At 46.2% G+C, this 18,826-nt stretch overlaps 1 protein-coding gene across 2 annotated transcripts in view; it reads left to right on the top strand.

The window, feature by feature from the left end:
- Positions 1-18,826, top strand: part of hmcn1 (hemicentin 1) — a 677,622-nt gene that overhangs the window by 313,041 nt on the left and 345,755 nt on the right. For both annotated transcript variants that reach the window (XM_038794621.1, XM_038794624.1), the window contains exons 26-29: positions 5,031-5,222; positions 12,822-12,952; positions 15,267-15,414; positions 16,537-16,664. In XM_038794621.1, the coding sequence (XP_038650549.1) occupies positions 5,031-5,222; positions 12,822-12,952; positions 15,267-15,414; positions 16,537-16,664 (599 nt within the window). The remainder of the gene's footprint in view (positions 1-5,030; positions 5,223-12,821; positions 12,953-15,266; positions 15,415-16,536; positions 16,665-18,826) is intronic.

Below are 18,826 nucleotides of genomic sequence, written 5' to 3'. Positions count from 1 at the left end.
CTGTACTGTTCTATGTTCTATGTTCTACCTGCATTCGACCTTCCAAAATGCATTACCTCACATTTGTCTGGATTAAACTCCATTTGCCATCTCTCCGCCCAAGTCTCCAAACGATCTAAATCCTGCTGTATCCTCGGACAGTCCTCATTTTATATTTCCTACCTGCATTAGGGATTTCTGACCCATACCTTTGTGTAGTCCGCAAACTTAATAATCAAACCAGTTATATTTTCCTCCAATTCATGTATATACAAACAGCAAAGGTCCCAGCACTGATCCCTGAGGAACACCACTAGTCACAGCCCTCCATTCAGAAACACACCCATCCACTGATGTCTTCTATGACCGAGCCAGTTCAGTATTTGTCTTGCCAGCTCACCTCTTGATCTCGTGCGACTTCACCTTCTTTACCAGTCTGTCATGAGGGACCTTGTCAAAGGCCTTACTGAAATCCATGTAGAAATATCCACTGCCCTACCTTCGTCAATCATCATTTACTCGAAAAACTCGATCAAGTTAGTGAGACATGACCTCCCCTTCACAAAATCATCTTGCCTCTCGCTAATATGTCCGCTTATTTCCAAATGAGAATAAATCCTGTCTCGAAGAATCGTCTCCGATAATTTCCCTACCACTGACGTAAGGCTGATTGGCCTTGTAATAAGCCAATGGAGGCAGACGTCCTTTCACCAGAATTCCTTTTATTTACAAAACCAACAGAACAACCACGTGCATTCAGCTTGCTGTCTACACTGGGAGTGCAGAGGATCTGACACTCCCTTTATATACAGAGAAAAGGGTTCCCTCATTGGGCGACTAATCAGGGAACTCATATTCTAATTAGCCAATCTCATAGGCCTGGCCAAAGTCATTACAATCCGCTCCCCAAAGTCTGAGGAGCCCCCGTGGTCCTCGTGACTCACGGGTCTCCTGCTTCGTTTCTGCGCAGGGTCAAGACCCTCCACTTTGGCCTCTGATGTGGGGGGGTATAACGGCTAGGCGCCCGTCTTTTCCAATAAGAGTGCCTGATGGGCGTTTCACCCCCTTCCTCCGGCGACAGGGGGACAGCCAGGGCGTCATCCATGGTGTCCAGATCCAAGTCCAATGTCCTCACCAGAGGTGCCGGAGGGGCATGAATAGTTTGTCGGGGAGGACTCTCCATGGTCCTCATTATGCTGGTCTGAGTCAGCTCCGGGGGAGGAAACAAATCTGTGGCCCGCACCTGATCCAGTTGCTAAGTATTCTCCCACACGTATCTCATACGACGCACATCCTGTCCTGGCCTTGACCATTCCTGCTACCCATGTGGGGCCATTAGCATAATTTCTGATCCATACCTTTTCACTCGTGTTGAACTGCCTTTCTCGGCGAGTGTTGTCGTGGCCCCTGCATTGGGCCTCTTGGTGTTGTTCTACTCTTCCATCTAAATTTGGGAATCGTAGACTCAGCCTGGTTCAGAGTCGTCTGCCTATGAGTAGCTCCGCTGGTGCTATTCCCGTTGTGACATTATCCATTATCTGAAACGAACACCTCCGGGATACCATGTGTTGCAAATGAGCTGCAAAGTTTTTCGATGATTGCTGTTGCATTTGCCGAATTCATTTTGTAGACGTCTAGCCATTTGGAATGGACGTCTACTATCACAAAAAACATTGAACCCATAAATGGACATGTGTCGCGACCATGGTCTACCCGGCCATTCCCACGGGTAGAGTGGGGCAGCCGGTGGCACCTTCTGCCCTTGTTAGCATTCTTGGCACCGACCTACCAATGCCACTATGTCTGTGCCAGGCCCGGCCACCAGACATAACTCCTGGCCAGCATCTTCATTTTTAAGACTTGAGGGTGCCAATGCTGTAGTTCAGCCAGTATGGCTCGACAGCCTTGACTTGGAACTATTACTCAAGGTCCCCATGGCAGTATCCTGTGCTCGTCACCACTGTAATAAGTCCATGGAAGCAAAAGTCCCTTCACCAGAATTCCTTTTATTTACAAAACCAACAGCTGAACAACCAGGAGAATTCAGCTTGCTGTACACACTGGAAGTGCAGAGGATGTGGCACTCCCTGTTATATACAGAGAAAGGGTCCCTAATCAGGGAACTCGTATTCTAATTGGCCAATCTCAAAGGCCTGGCCTAAGTCATTACAGGTCTATAATTACCTGCATTATCCTTGCTACCCTTCTTAAACAGAGGGCGAAATTCTCCCCCCCCCCCACGACGGGTGGGAGAATAGCGGGAGGGCCTTCCCGACTTTTTTGACGCCCTCCCGCTATTCTCCCCCCCCCCGCCGAAATCCCGACACGAATCGCTGCCGCCGTTTTTTTACGGCCGGCAGCGATTCACAGCTGTTAGAAGGGCCGAAGTCCCAGCCCTTTACGACCTTTTTACGAACGGCAAACACACCTGGTCCTGCCATTCGTAAAAACGTCGTGACCACCTGGAAAAAAATAACCATGGCACCGATTGGCACGGCAGTACCACGGCCGTGCCAAGGGTGCCATGGGCCCGCGATCGGTGCCCACCGATCGCGGGCAGCGGGCCCGATGCCCGCGCACTATTTGTCCTTCCGCCGCCCCGCAGTATCAATACGCGGGGCGGCTGAGGGGCAACCCGGACCGCGCATGCGCGGGTTTCGCGCAAAAACGCGATGACGTCACCCGCGCATGCGCGGGTGGAGTCTTCCCACCTGCGCATGCGCGGCTGACGTCATATGACGCGTCAGCCGGCGCTAAGTCCGACAAGCGGGCTTAACGATTTTCGTTAAGCCCGACTTGTCGGGGCCTCCGACGTCGGGCTGCTAGCCCCGACGGGGGACCAGAATCGGTCCCCCGTCGGGAAGGGGCGCGATGCCGTAAAACCCGGGCGGGTTTTACGGCAGTTTGACGATTTCTCCCGTTTTGGGAGAATTTCGCCCAGAGGAACAATATTGGCTATTCTCCAATCCTCTGGGACCTCCCCTGTGACTAGTGAGGATACAAAGATCCCATCAGGCCCTGGTGATGTCTATGACACGTGTTTTTCAAGACCCCCAATATCTCCTCCTTTTTGATCTCATCATGACGCAGACTATCTACACCAGGGGTGGGCAAACTATGGCCCAAAGGTCTTTATGCGGCCCACCAAGATCAAGTCATAAAAAAAAATGAAAAAAAATTTTTTTTTTTTTTTTAATTTTTTTTCTTTTTTATATAAGGTTAATGGGGGGGGGGGCTATTGGGTTACTGGTATAGGGTGGATACGTTGACTTGAGTAGGGTGATCATTGCTCGGCACAACATCGAGGGCCGAAGGGCCTGTTCTGTGCTGTACTGTTCTATGTTCTATATGAGACGCCCAGAATCATAACCGGGTGAAGCGCCATTTTTGAAAAGTAGAGAAAAAGAGGGCTAAAGGCAGGATGCCGCCGGGGGAAGCGCTGAGGTATATGCCGCACGCTAATTGGTTACAACCGGGACTATTAATTAATATACTATGCGGCCCTTTAAAATTGTGAATTTCTGAATGTGGCCCTTGCACGGAAAAGTTTGCCCACCCCTGATCTACACATACTTCCTCAGACTCATCATCCACCAATTCCTTCTCTTTGGTGCATACTGACGCAAAGTATTCATTTACTACCTCGCCCATTTCCTCTGGCTCCATGCATAGATTCCCTCCCTGTCCCTGGCTACCCTCGTGTTCTTTATATATGTATAAAAGGCCTTGCAATTTTCTTTAATCCTGCGAGCCAATGACCTTTTGTGACCACTTTTAGCCCTCCTGACTCCTTGCTTAAGTTTCTTTCTACTTTCGTTATATTCCACACTTGCTTTGTGTGTTCCCAGCCTCCTAGCCTCGACAAGTGCTTCCTTTTTCTTATTCTAGGACCCAAAAATGCCCTGCCCTCCTAAATGAAGGAGGCCAGATAGAGCAATAAGGTTACTGTGACTCAAAGTTCTTCACCTATTTATTTCCTGGTTCCTGGTGTTTTGCTTACTGTGTTGAATGCAATGCCAATTCTCATGGCCAGAACCAATCCTGCAGTGCATGCTAACCAGAGTCAGTGATAGCGCAATGCAACCAGTGCGTGAATCCACTTGCTCACTTTGACTCTGGCCAATCCCTAGTCGTCATGTTATCTCATCACCTGCAGGAATTCTGGACTATGTATCCAGGAATCCACAGGAGCAGGAAGGTGCAAAATATAAATAGTCAAAATGGATTAAAAATTCAGTAAATGGATGTTTGGTATAAATTTAAAATATATTCGGCATTCAAGAAGAGAATACGTAAGCATAAGAATATAATGAGCGAAGCACCAAAGTGCAAAGGTGAACTTTACCAAGAAATTTCAGGAAATAGCGACAATACTTGTAAGCCCATTTTGTTAAATGATCTCCCTGGTAAACTTCCCATCACTCAAGACCCACCTTCAGTCAGTCTTCCGTTCCAACCTCATTGCTCATTGAACCCCTCTGCCACGAAGTTACCTCTGCCCCCCCCAATCAGTGATTAATACCACTAATGTGTACTGAATTGGGCCAGGGCCTGAATGCATATATTTAATTGTGTTGTATAATTTGTAATGCACCTTGACCCAAAAAATGTAAACCTTGTACATTCCTGTTGAAACCTAATGTGGTGAGATCACAATGTTTAGAATTTGAAGATAATCCAAGTCTAACGACGGAAATATTTGAAGTCAAGCCATTGCAATACACTTTAAAACCTTTCTATTATTATCATGAAGCATGTTTGAATATATTACCAGTCGGCTGTAAAAACATTAGCAAATTGCATCCATGGGAAGCCTTTGTGGGTTAGGGATTCGCTGCACCGCACTGCCATTCGCATTTCTTTCTTTCCTGGACCAGTTTGATGTAACTTCATATGCCTATTGCACAGTACAGGCAGTATCAATTTGCCCATAAAGGTTATTCCAGGGTAACTACCAGGTCCTCTTTAGATTTGTGGCTCGAGGCCATTTAATACACAGTAATATTTAATTATTTTTTAAAATCAAGCAAGTTATAATTTTCTGTTATTAGGTATCCCAAAACCTGTAATTAAGTGGCTACGTAATGGAAGAGAGTTGACTGGGAGTGAACCAGATGTTTCCATTTTGGATGACGGGACCCTGCTTATTGATACTGTTTCACCACATGACAATGGCGAATATGTCTGTGTGGCGGTCAACGAGGCTGGAACAACAGAACGAAAATATCAGCTCAAGGTCCATGGTATGTACAGTAAGGTTACAGACCAATATAAATAAAACGTTAACCTTATCCAACCCAAAAAGTCTAAAACCTTACTTGTGAAGAACACAGACTTCTAAAAATCATTCATAATTGTTATGGGTGTTTAACTGAAGCCCATTTAATTTTATTTTCCATCTGATCCACATTTTCTGGACTCTAATACAACTTGAAAATCTTAGGGCATGAAATTCAATCACATCGTGCAGGATCTACCAGTACTTGAAGGTGTACCCCTGAGTTTTCTAGCAGACCCCCCACCTGCTAGGTTCTACTCCTGTAGAACTGAATACAAATTTAAATGGCTCGCTTTATCCACTGGGGTGAGACAGGCTGGGGGAAACCCTGACGAATGAATTAGCACCATGTTGATGTCAAACCATTCAATTGACTGATGTACTACCAGGATTCAAAATTTGGACAATGCAGATTCTGGCACTCTGTAATGATGACAATGAAAAAACTCATCTGGTTCGGCATTGCACTTTCTGGGAGGAAGTCTGTGGTCCTTATCTTATCTACCCTACATATGATTTCTTCCCACAGCAATGTGGTTGATTCATACATGCCTTTTGAAATGGCCTAGCATGTTACTCAATAAAACTGCTACAGAAAAGTCAATAAAGGACTAAACTGTACATACCACGTAGGCTCCAGAAGTGACGCAGCATACCCAACCATTTTGACCCTGTGAAGCCCTCTTTGCTATCTCCCCCTCAACTAATGTCTCAGTAGTCCTCAATGTTGAACACCAAGGGAAAATAGCACCTAGGGTGGCTAGGGAATAGAATGTACTCTGGCTGGGGAGTTCAATATCCATTGCCAAGAGTGGCTCGGTAGCACCATGACTGACCAAGCTGGCCAAGTCCTAATGAACATAGCTACTAGACTGCATCTGTAGCAGGTGGTGAGTTAACCAACAAGAGGGAAAATCTGTTTGACCTCGTTCTCCCCAATATACCTGTTGCAGGTGCATCTGTCCACGACAGTATCAGTAGGAGTGACCACTGCACAGTCCTTGTGGAAACAAAACCATGTGTCCACATTGAGGATACCCTCCATCTCTCCATTGTGTTGTGTGGCAGTATGACCGTGCTAAATAGGACAGACATCAAACAGCTCTACTAACTCAAAACAGGGCATCTGTGAGGTACTGTGGACTATCAGCATTAGCAGAATTTTATTCAACCACAATGCGGTCTTGCAGCCCAGCATATCCTTACTCTCCTGTGACCATCAAACTGGTGGATCAGCCTTGGTTCAGTGATGCGTGAGGACGACATGCCAGGAACAGCACCAGTCATATCTGGTGAAGGTCAATGCCAAACAGCGGAAGCAGAATGCAATAGACTGAGTTAAACTAGCCGGCTACAACCAATGAATCCGATCTAGTCGCAGGAGGCCAGCCACATCCAGTTGTTGATGATGTTGTGCAATTAAACAACCAACTGGAGGAGGAGGCTCCACAAAATGAGGATGGGGGTGCCCAGAACATCAATACAAAAGACAAGGCATTTGCAACCATCTTCAGCCACGAGTGCCAAATGGATGATCCATCTCGGCCTCCTCCTGAGGTCTCTAGCATCACAGATGCCAGTCTCCAGGCAAGTTGATTCATTCCACAAATTATCAAGACACGGCTGAAGGCACTGGATACTCCAAAGGCAATGGACCCTGGCAACATTTTGGTAATAGTACTGAAGACTTATGCTCCAGCACTAGCTGTGCCCCATACAGGTACAACACTAGCATCTACCCAGCAATGTAGAAAATTGGTCAGCTAGATTCTGTCTCAAAAAGCAGGATAAATCCAACCTAGACAATTGCAACCACATCAATCTACACTCAATCATCAGCAAAATGGAAGGGGTCGGACACAGCGTTATTAAGTGGCATAATCTGCTTGCTGTTGCTCAGTTTGGGTTCCATTAGGACCCCGCAACTCCTGACCTCCATTAAAACCTTGGTCCAAATATGGAAAGAAGAGCTGGATTCCAGAGTTGAGGTGAAAGTGACTGCTCTAGGAGTCAAGGCAGTATTTGACCGAGTGTGGCATCAAAACTGGAGTCAATGGGAATTGGTGGGAAACTCTCCAATGATTGGAGTCATTCCTAGCACAAAGGGAGGTGGTTGTGGTTGTTGCTCGTTAGTCGTCTAAGTCCCAGGACATCACTGCAGGAGTTCCTCAGGGTAATGTCGCAGGTTGAACCATCTTCAGTTGCTTCATCAATGACCTTTCCTCCATTATAAGGTCAGAAATTGAGATTTCAATGATGAATGCACAATGTTCAACAACCTTTGCAACTTCTCATGAACTGAAGCAGTCTGCGTGTCCATATGCAGCACGTCTGGGGGCCTCACGGTAGCATGGTGGTTAGCATCAATGCTTCACAGCTCCAGGGTCCCAGGTTCGATTCCCGGCTGGGTCACTGTCTGTGTGGAGTCTGCACGTCCTCCCCGTGTGTGCGTGGGTTTCCTCCGGGTGCTCCGGTTTCCTCCCACAGTCCAAAGATGTGCGGGTTAGGTGGATTGGCCGTGATAAATTGCCCGTAGTGTAAGGTTAATGGGGGGATTGTTGGGTTACGGGTATGCGGGTTACGTGGGTTTAAGTGGGGTGATCATGGCTCGGCACAACATTGAGGGCCGAAGGGCCTGTTCTGTGCTGTACTGTTCTATGTTCTATGTTCTATGTTTTGGACAATTTTCAGGTTTGGGGTGATAAGTGGCAAGTAAGATTCAAGCTACACCAATGCCAGGCAATGACTATCTCCGACAAAAGAGAATCAAACCATCTCCCCATGACATTTAATGACATTACCATCGCTGAACCCCACACTATCAACGTGCTGAGATTTGCCATTGACCAGAAGCTGAACTGGACCAGCCAAATAAATACTGTGGCTACAAGAGCAGGTCGGAAGCTTGGAATTCTGTGGAGGGTAACTCACCTCCTAACTCCCTAAAGCTTGACCACCATTTACAGGTCTCAAGTCAGGAATGTGATTATGTTCTCTCCACTTGCCTGGATGAATGCAGTTCAAACAACATTGAAGAAACTCAATACCACCCAGTACAAAGCAGTCTGTTTGATCGGCACCCTATCCACCACCTTCAACATTTACTCCCTCTACCACTAACACACAGTTGCAGCAGCTTACAAGGTGCACTGCAGCAACTCACTTAAGCTCCTTTGACAGCACCTTCTAAACCCATGACCTCTACCACCTTGAAGGACAAGGGTAGCAGATTATTTGGAACACCATCACATGTAGGTTCGCCTCCAAGCCACACACCACCCTATATCTATGTAACTGCTCCTTCACTGTCGCTGAGTCAAAATCCTGGAACTCCCTTCCAAACTTAACTGTGGGTGGACTGATAACACATGGACTGCTGTGGTTAACGAAGGCAGCTCATTACCACCTTCTCAAAGGAAATTTGGGACGGGCAAGAAATGTTGACCCGTCGACGACATCCACACTTCTGAAAACATTTTTTAAAATGATTCTTCCAAACCTGTTGACACTGACAGGAAGCTGTCTGGCAGGACAGCCAATGCACCCAGAATCTTGGTGTGTATATCCATTCAGTGCGCTCCCGTTTGCTGCCCCATTGAAGTCCTCATCTGAGTCCTCTACAGCAGTACTCATCTGCCACGTTGCTGTCCTTTGAGCTGACAAATGAATCATCCTTTACCCTTAACCTGGTTGCAACCCATTCATACCCAGTGACTCAGCCTGTGCTGATCCCAATTCTATTCTAGTTTTCAAAGTGTAGTTTACATGTTTGAGTTGGTGGTTGAGAGTGTCATATCAAATGATGGGGCCAATTTGCAACTTCCATGCTATTTCTCTGGGAATCCCCCAGCTGGGAAGGTAGCAGCTTTGGGTGTCTGAAAGCAGGAACTCAGAATGGAAAGGTTGGTGTGGGATGGGGACAGGAGTCCCATGACCACAACATCAGCAGTTTGCTTCTCAAGCTAGATAGTAAGATGAGGATGAGCTGGGATTTGAGAAGGGGCATAATGAAGGAAGATGATATCATCACTATTCCCTTGATATTAGGTGCTACGGTCCCTGTGGCAGCCAACATTGTGATGCAGAGGGTAGCACGATGGTGCAGTGGTTAGCACTGCTGCCTCACGGCACTGAGGTCCCAGGTTCGATCCTGGCCCTGGGTCACTGTCTGTGAGGAGTTTGCACATTCTCCCTGTGTCTGCGTGGGTTTCGCCCCCACAACCCAAAGATGTGCAGGGTAGGTGGATTCGCCACGCTAAATTGCCCCTGAATACCTGTATGGTCAAGCAGAATCACAGAGCTGCAATATAAAGCCATTTAAAGTGTTCAGAAAGAGGCTTACAAAGCCATTCTTGGCTCTAATTACCATAGTTATTCAGGTTCCTTACACGTTCTGGAGATACTTGAGAACTGGCACGAACATCTCTAACTTTCTTCTGCAAGGTCGCTGCTGAATTCCAAACTTCATTAATTGTTACCCAGAGAGAAATATCACCGTGGTTACCAGTGATGGAACTCCAAACTAAGTGAATTAAGATGTAAAATAACAAGATTTAAGAATTGTCCAATGCCCTATCTCATACACACAATAAACAAACTTTAGTGACTGTTAATCTTTGAACTCTGATAACATAAAAACCCCAAGTAATAATCCGTATGTTATTTTACTCTGTTTCTACCGTTTTCGTATTTTTATATTTTAGTTGCAATGATTGATTGTAAAACTTACCTCAGTTTGGCCCTTGGCCATGACAGGAGTTCATTTTTAAATAAATAAACCAAGGAAATATTAGGTCAGATGACCAACATCTTGGTCAAAGAGATAATGTTTTAAGAAGTGACTTAATGGAAGAAAAAGAGGCAAAGAGGTGTAAGGAGGGATTCCCGAGCTTAGGGCCAATGTAACTGAAGACATGGGCACCAATGGTGGGACAGTTAGAATTGGGAATGCAGAAGGATTATGGGTTTGGAGAAGGTTACAAAGGTAGGAAGGGGCAAGACCATGGAGGGATTTGAAAACAAAGACGAGAATTTTAAAATCAGGACATTGCTTGACCAGGAACCAATGAAGATCGGCAAACATAGGGGTGATAGGGGAATGTGATTTGCTGCAAATTAAGATATGGGCAAAAGCTTCTTCAGTTTATAGAAAGTAGAACGTGGGAGACGAGTCAGGAATGTATTGGAATAGTCAAGTCAAGAGGTAACAAATGGATGAGGGTTTTGGCAGCAGATCAACTGAAGAGGGCAAAGCAATGATATCACCAAGATGGAAAAAAAGTGGTCTTAGAGATGGCACAAATTTGGAGGCTCTTCCCAGGATCAAATGTGACAGCAAGGTTGTGAACTTGCTAAATTTCAGGTTGTAGCCAGTGAGGGGAATGGAGTCAGGATTGGGAAATTGATTTTTCTGTGGAGAGTGAAATAATTAATGTAAAGTCTCCTTTGTCGGTTTCAGGAAATGCGGGCATGTTTGTTCCATGCCAGCTCTGACCTTCTCTGCCATTTTCTGTTTTGACTCACTTGTTCTGTAAGAGAGGGGTTGTGCAGCACTTGTACCTGCCATAGTTGAATAATTACATGTTTGTGGAGGAAGCGAGAGGTGGGTGTGAGGATGGCAGCATTGGCAAATGCCTCAGGTTGAGGTGGAGTATCTGGGTGTTAGGTGTCAGCCCTTGATGCCCGGGATTGTGCTGGGAGAGTGATGGGAATGTGGTTCATTGAGCAGCTTGAGAGACCTGGGGTGTGGTGTCATGTGAAGTTGCATTCACTGCTGACTATCTGCACAAGGCTATTAGACTTCTTGCTGCCAGGTCCTTGGGTTCAGACTCTGGCAGCTGACCTCCTTCTTCTAACCACCTGCTCCAACCCCTTTATGAGGGTGATGATTTTGAGTATCCTGGCCCTCATGACGACTGTCCTTCTGCCCACCTCCACCGACACGTCCATCAGTCTGGATCGATCTAACTGCCCTGGCATTGAGTTTGCAAGAATTCACATTCCAGCAATCTTATTGCACAGTTTCCCTTTAAGAGACTGCCTTTATCATTCATTCTGCAGCTGGGATCTTCTGTCACTACCAGTCGACGTGCAGAGTTTATCAGCAGCATTGATGGTGAGAGGGCACCTCTGGATGCCTACTAGAGCCAAAATCACTCAGCTGAGTTGGGTAGATGAATTTTGTGTCTTATCCTTCTTTATGGTGGCCCCGGTGAACAAAACCTGGGGCAGATGAATTAACTCAGTGGTAGCTCTTATGCATTTAAACACTCCTTCAAACACCTTCGGCACAGAACTTATGGAGTACTGCACTGTCAAAGATGCAGGGCGCGATTCTCCGCTCCCCACGCTGGGTGGGAGAATCGCGTGAGGGCCCCCCGACTAATTTCACAACCCCCTGGCGCCCCCCCGCGATTCTCCCCCCCCCCCCCCCCCCCCCCAACTCGGAAGAATTGCCGCTCGCCGTTTTTCACGGCGACCGGCGATTCTCCGACCCGGATGGGCCGAGCGGCCTGCCATCGTGAAATCGCCATGAGATGCCCGTTTTGGGGCTTGTAGGGGGCCTGGTGGGGAATGAGCACCACGACTGTGCTCGGGAGGGGACAGGCCCGCGAACGGTGCCCACCAATCGTCGGGCCGGCGTCTGAATCGGACGCACTACTTCCCCTCCGCCACCCTGCAAGATCAAGCCGCCACGTCTTGCGGGGCAGCTGGGGAAAGACGGCCACCGCCCATGCGCGGGTTCAAGCTGTGAGCCATCGTGACGTTAGCCGTGCATGCGCGGGTTGGAGCCGGCCAAACTGCGCATGCGCGGCTGACGTCACAAAGGCTTCCGCCGTCGCATCACTCTCGGCGCGCTGCCCAGCAGCCGAGAGTTACGGAGCGCCGCTCCTAGCCCCGCCGGGAGGGGAGAATAGGGGGCGAGGAGCGGCCTCCAAGGCCGTCGTGAAACTCGGCCGAGTTCACAACGGCCCTCCCGATTTTTCCCGGGAGCAGAGAATTCCGCCTGCAATCTTTCAGTCAAAGCATTAAACAAAGCCCAGTCTGCCTGTTTAGATTAATGTAAAATGTCCTGTGACACTCTTTGAGGAAGAGCAATGGAGTTCTCCCAATATCTTGGCCATATTTATCCTTCAACCAAGGTTAGTAAAACAAATTATAAATTCATTTATCCCACTGCTGTTTTGGGGATCTTAGTGGGTGAAAATTTACTGTTAAATTTAGAAAATACATTAATTGGTCCTGAAGCACATTGAAATACCCTGAGGACATGAAGATCAAGTTTGTTCGTTCTTTACTTGTTTAATTTACCAATTGTTCCCTCTTGGTTCCCACTGTCCATTTTTGGAAGTAGAAGCAACTTCTCAAAAAGGAGTTTTAATATACTGAAAAAGGCTACTTTTCCAGCCAAACTAGTTTAAAAAACAATTAAAACTGGAAATTTGCACAAGTTGTTAACTAGCAATATTTAGTTCCATAATTATGCAAAAGATAGTATAAAATTTGATCACATTTTACTGAGAATAATGTTCTCAATTTGTGCAATGTATTGTTTTTTTTTCAGTTCCTCCTGAAGTCAGGGATAATGAAACGCCAGCCAACGTATCAGTGGTCGTGAACCAGCCCATCAGCCTCTTCTGTGATGTGTCTGGTCACCCTGTTCCCATCATCTCTTGGTACAAAGATGGAATACCTGTATGTGGTGTCAATCCTTGTTGTCTTAGAAAGATTAGAGGACTGTCAAAATATTTGAAGCACAAAGGCAATTGTCGAGCATTCTCAAGAAATTATAATTTTTGTATTAAAATTAAAATTGTAGTCTAATAGGTAATATTGCCTGTTGTGTTCGGTGTTTGGTGTCTAGAAAGGAATCTATCAAACAACTTGTGACTTGTCCAAACCAGGATCTTTATTAAATCACACATGGTAAGAAAGCGATCTGTTACAGAGCAAGTTATCATAGAGTTCTTTGTACTCCCCTGGAACTATCCCTAGGTGCGACTGACCTCGTGTACGTCTTATAACCATCTCTCGATCACTGGATGTGCCCGCACTTCTATCTGAATGCCTTGTCACATGACCACTGTCTCGAGACCGCATTGTGACACTGTACCGCCACCTGCTGTTTGGGGGTCGCACCACCAGCCATCTACAATATTGCTTACAGGCATATCACCACATCCCCCTTCCTCAGAAAACATTAATATTTGTTTACAACCATTATTACTATATTAACTTTATACGTTTGTGATATGTTTAAACAATGTGAACAAGTTTAACTAGGGTGTCCATAAACATGATATGCCTGTCCAGTGCCTGTCTCTTTCGTACAGGTCATTGTGCCTGCCTCACGGGATCACCCCTGTGACCATTTCGGCTTTTGCCAGCCTTTTCGAAGACTGGTTTATGTGCTGCCTCTTACTTTGTCTCCTTTTTACTCTGGCCTTTGGAAGGCATGTATCCGTGATTGCCACGTGTGCGTCAACAGTTTCTTTCTTTCTTCGCTTTTTGCCACAACGCTGTTTGCTGCTTCTCTTTGTTTCTGGTTTGTCAATCATGACCTCACCTTCTTTTACTTTTGTTAGTGGGATGAGCTAGCTCTCCCAGTCTTCTCCTTTTCCTCCTCCTTGTTTTGATAATTGCTTTGCAAATTCATTTGTGTTTATGTTGATGCTTGGCAACCTCTGGTTAGGTGCTGGCCTGCTCCCTATGCTTGGAGGTCTGTGGAGTCTCAGGTGGATCCTGAGTCACCGGCGCTTCATCCCTGGTTTCTATGGCTGCGCCCACTTTTGCAGCCTCAACGGAATGTTGGAACGCCTTGCTTTCTGGTGGCTGGATGGAGGTTAGATCTATGGCAACAGGTGCCGTCCCTTCTTGGCTTGCTGGAGTATCACTCAATGGATCCTCTTCACTTAAAGTAACTATGCTGACATTCTCTGGTCATGACTTTGGGTCATCATGGTCTTGCTCGAGAATATATGATTGCTCCATTGAGCTGCATAGCGAGATAGTCATCAGCTCCTCCACTGTTTCACTCTCGGGGTTGTCAATGTCTTCAACATCAGAGTTGCTATCATCGTATTCATCATCAATGTCTTCCCACTCATCCTCAGTGTCCTTGAGGAATATCCGCTGTTTCACTCTCCGTGTCGTCAATCCCTTCAACATCAGAGTTGCTATCATCAGAGACCTGAAACAATTCACCAAGTACCTCAGGAGCAAGATTCTCTAAGATTGGGACAATGTCGTCTGTCTCTAGCTTGTTCAGTGGCTGGTCCTCCGTGGCATCAGCAACTTCGATTTCAGTTTCTATTTTTGAGTGCGCCATCTCCAAGCTCCTGCTCTTCTCAACATCCAGTGCAGTCTGGGTGTTCCCGGATCAACTCGTCATTCCTTCCAAACCAGCAGAGTAGCACGTCTTGGACCTTTTTATTAAGTCCATCCTTGCTCCTGCGAAAAAGATCTATGAGCAGTTCATACTGGTCTTAATCTGTCTCACCTCCACGCCATCACTTTCCGCATCCTCTTCAAAGTCAACATATATTCATAGTACTCATCATCGGATTCAGCAATGATTTCACCTGTAAGGTTCAACATTGCACAGGCAATTATGTGTTCAAGCAGGAGGCCGGCAAGTTCAAAGTCAGCATTGAGTTTGGCTGCCAAACGTTTGCGTAACATTCCATGCTGTGGAACTTTAGGAGGAACGAAGAAATTAAAGAGCAATTCATTTGGTGCAGTTTTTGTAACGTTCTGCGAGTGCTTCAACCTTTGTGCTTCTGTTTGGTTTTAATTGTTTTCAACATGACATTTTTGCCCTCCCTCCAGCCAATTTATATGTATAGAAATAAGTAAATATATATTTATATATATATATATATATAATATATATATATATATATTTATTCATACAAATATGACTTAAAAGTTATTTTAAGTTATCTGGGTAAAAGTCTAAATATCAAACTTTTAATAGTAAAATACCTTTCTACAATACTTTGTTCACCAGATTGGGGGCAGCAGCATCAGACAGATATTGAATGCAGGAAAAACACTAAAAGTGCACAAGGCTGTGACTGGTGACACAGGAAGGTACACCTGTCGAACAATCAACATTGCTGGAACTGCAGAGAAGAATTTCAACTTGGAAGTGCTAGGTGAGATGATTTAAAACAAAAAAGAATAATAATAATTGTTATTGAATTTCTCCACCCCCAGTACCCCGTTAACTTCCTGGCTTTAAAGCAGCACGTTTGGGAAGTATGCCAATGATGTGCTGGGAAATCCCTGTCAATGTTCCCAGGTAAAGGTTTACCCAGCAATTGTCCAGAAGGGCTAACTTCTGGGCAATTGCGTTGTGGATCTGGGGACCATCTTAGAAAGCGATTTAAATTGCTAACTTTGGATAATTCTATTAACTTCACTGTACCTATTTTAAAGACTGAGTCCTGCACGGGACATCCCCAACCATTCAAGTGCCTGCACCCCCAACGGTATTCATCACTCCACCCCCACCTGCTGAGATTTCCTCCCCCCCAGCCCCCTGCCCCGATACGACCACCCCATTGATGTCCAGCTCTCCCTGTGATGTGTGACTCTTCCCCACCCCCAATGAGCAACTCTTCCCCACCCCCACAACTCTCTCTCTAATGTCTGAACCCGCACCCTTCACATCCCATTCACTTATCTTAGACACATAGCTTCTCCCTGGCCTATTATTTTCAATGGGACGTTTAAACACACCTGTTATACGGCAGCTAGTGGTGTTAAAAAGGGGCATGTCCTCCTTCACTCTGCTTCTTTACACTTCGCCACTGGAGCTGGGGACACGTTTCATTGCCTGAATTTCACCAGTCCTGAGTCAGGAAGCTGGGGCGAGACAGCCCTCAATTTTAATGTAACCCTTGTCTCTTTGACCACTCCTCAACATTTTCCCTTTCCCAAAAAAATATATTGATAAATGTAAATTAATTGCAATGCCTCTGTACTCTGATTCTTCCCTTCCGAGGACTCGAAAAACTATTGAACCTCCCGGAGTCCCATCCTTCTACAACCTGTCAAATTTTAAGACCCTTAACTTCACCTTGCTTAATCACTTGGTTGATTTTTTTTCATCTTCCATTCCACCCTCTTCAACTTCAGCAATGTCCTGTTGTGTCCCTTCATCTGGGTTTTGTTATTTACATTTTTAAAAAACTAACCGTCTCTCAGTCTCAGTGTTCATACCATTTTAAATGCATTCTGCATTGATGTTTCTCCATTTTTCCTTACTCCCCAAGTCCCTCCAAGTATAAAGGGTGCTGGCAGTACAAGTGAAGTTTCGGTGATTCTGAATCAGGAAACCACACTGGAGTGTAAAGTCAACGGCATTCCCTTTCCTAACATTCAGTGGTATAAAGACAACAGGTAAGCACCTTTTCTTACCATGTCCCACAAACATCATCCAAAGGTCTTGAATCCCCATTGCTTTACTGCTGGTTCCTAGGAAGAATGGTGGGACTTATATTTTTCAACCTTACGGCCCTGCTAACTGCCCATTTCAACTCCTTCAATCTAGCGCCCGGTATTAAGGACCTCTAGTTGCATATGTCACTCCACTCAGACCCTCACAAAGCAGAGACTCAGAGTATTATTCTCATCTCATTTGCACAGTCTCAGGATGTTTATGTCCACTCCCAACACAAACAACCAGCCCCCTCATCAACGATATCTTATAGATGAGAAAGTCGAGATGAAATTTAAAAGACATACTCAAGCCCATGAATGATTTTGACTGAGTCAATAGGGAGAACTGTTTGCAGTGGTAGAATGTTTAATAACCACAGGGCGCAGATTTAAGCTAATTGGTAAAAGAACCAAAGGTGACATGAGGAAACATGGGCGCGATTCTCCGCTGCCCACGCCGGTTGCGGGAATAGCGGGAGGGCCTCCCGACATTTTTTGCGCCCTCCCGCTATTCTCCCACCCCCCCCCCCCCCCTCACCCGACCCACGTCACGAATCCGCGGCCGATGGGCCGAGCGGCCGGGCCTTTACGCCCGTTTTTTCACGGCAGCAAACACACCTGCTTGCTGCCGTCGTAAAAACGGGCGCTGGATGCCCGTTTGGGGCATCCAGAGGCCTGTTTGGGGTGGGAGCACCACCGTTGTGCTCGGGATGGGACAGGCCCGCGATCGGTGCCCACCGATCATCGGGCCTGCGTCCAAAAGGGACGCACTATTTCCCCTCCACCGCCCGAAAAGATCAAGCCGCCACATCTTGTCGGGCGGCGGTGGAGAAATGCGGAACCGCGCATGCGCGGGTTCCGTCAATGGCGTGATGACGTCACCCGCGCATGTGCGGGTTGGAGCCGGCTCCAACCTGCGCACGCACGGCTGACATCATACAGACGCCAGCCGCGCATCACCTTGGCGCGCGGCCTTAACGACGGTCGTTAAGGCTGCGACGCCGTGATTCCCGGGGTCCCGCTCCTAGCCCCGATGGGGGGGAGAATCGGGTCCCGGGAACGGGCGTGAAGGCTGCCGTGAAACACGGCCAGTTTCACGGCAGCCTTTACGACTCTCCGCATTTGCGGAGAATCTCGCCCCATATTTTTACACAGCAAGTCATTGTGATCTGTAATGCACTGCTGGAAAGAGTAGTGGAAGCAGATTCAATAGTAATGTGCAAAAAGTAATTGGATAATTATTAAAAGGAAAACATTTGCAGGGTTTTAGAAAAAGAGCAGGGGCGTGGAATTAATTACATGGTTCTACCAGGAAACTGATTCAGCACGATGAGTCGAATTACCTCCTTCTGCACTTCATCATTCTATGAAACCATGGAAACATAAAGCCAAGACAAAGGAGCTGAGTTACAGTTTAATGATCTCCACTCCTTCTCTAATGCTAAGGAGCAAGTGTTCCCTGGGCACACTGAAGAGGAAAATTAACTCCAGGAATTCAGGCTAAAATCCCATTCCCTGACCTTATATTGTTATTTAACTTTGGATATGATGGATAAAAGTGGATATACCTGATATGCTTCAGTGCCAAAACCATATACTTGTCAAATCCTTTCAGACATCCTCTTGGCTTACAATTTGCAGGAATAAATAATTTGGTTTGTAAGGGCAAGAATAATAAAATAAAACTGCGAGTAAAATCCACCAGGTATTGGATTTGTTAGAATTGGCAGTAAGGCCTTTCTGGAATTAATTTTGTATACTGATCCATCCATTCACAACAGTGCTTTAAAGAAGAGAATTGTTGTCAAAGCAATATGTATAATTGGGCAATGTAAAAAACAAAAAGTACCACTAATTCTGCATTTCTGTTGAAAGAGTGTTAATTGAAAATGCATCGGTATTTTTGAGTAGGTGAATTTGAGAGGTTTTGTGATTTTGTTTCAGTAGATAGAACCAGTGGTCTGGATTTTAATGGTTTTCAGCAAGTTGAGGGAGGTGGAATGGAAAATGAGAGGTCTGCCTTGTAGCCTGAGAAGGGCGAATCAAGTGTCATATTACAAATTAATGGCCGCCCGGTGGGAAGGTTGTCAATTAGCGGTGTGAAGGGGGGCTCCATAGCCAATC

This window comes from Scyliorhinus canicula, chromosome 4 (assembly GCF_902713615.1).
Source record: "Scyliorhinus canicula chromosome 4, sScyCan1.1, whole genome shotgun sequence".
In the NCBI taxonomy this organism is placed as follows: Eukaryota; Metazoa; Chordata; class Chondrichthyes; order Carcharhiniformes; family Scyliorhinidae; genus Scyliorhinus; species Scyliorhinus canicula.
This window is presented reverse-complemented; position numbering and strand designations above follow the sequence as displayed.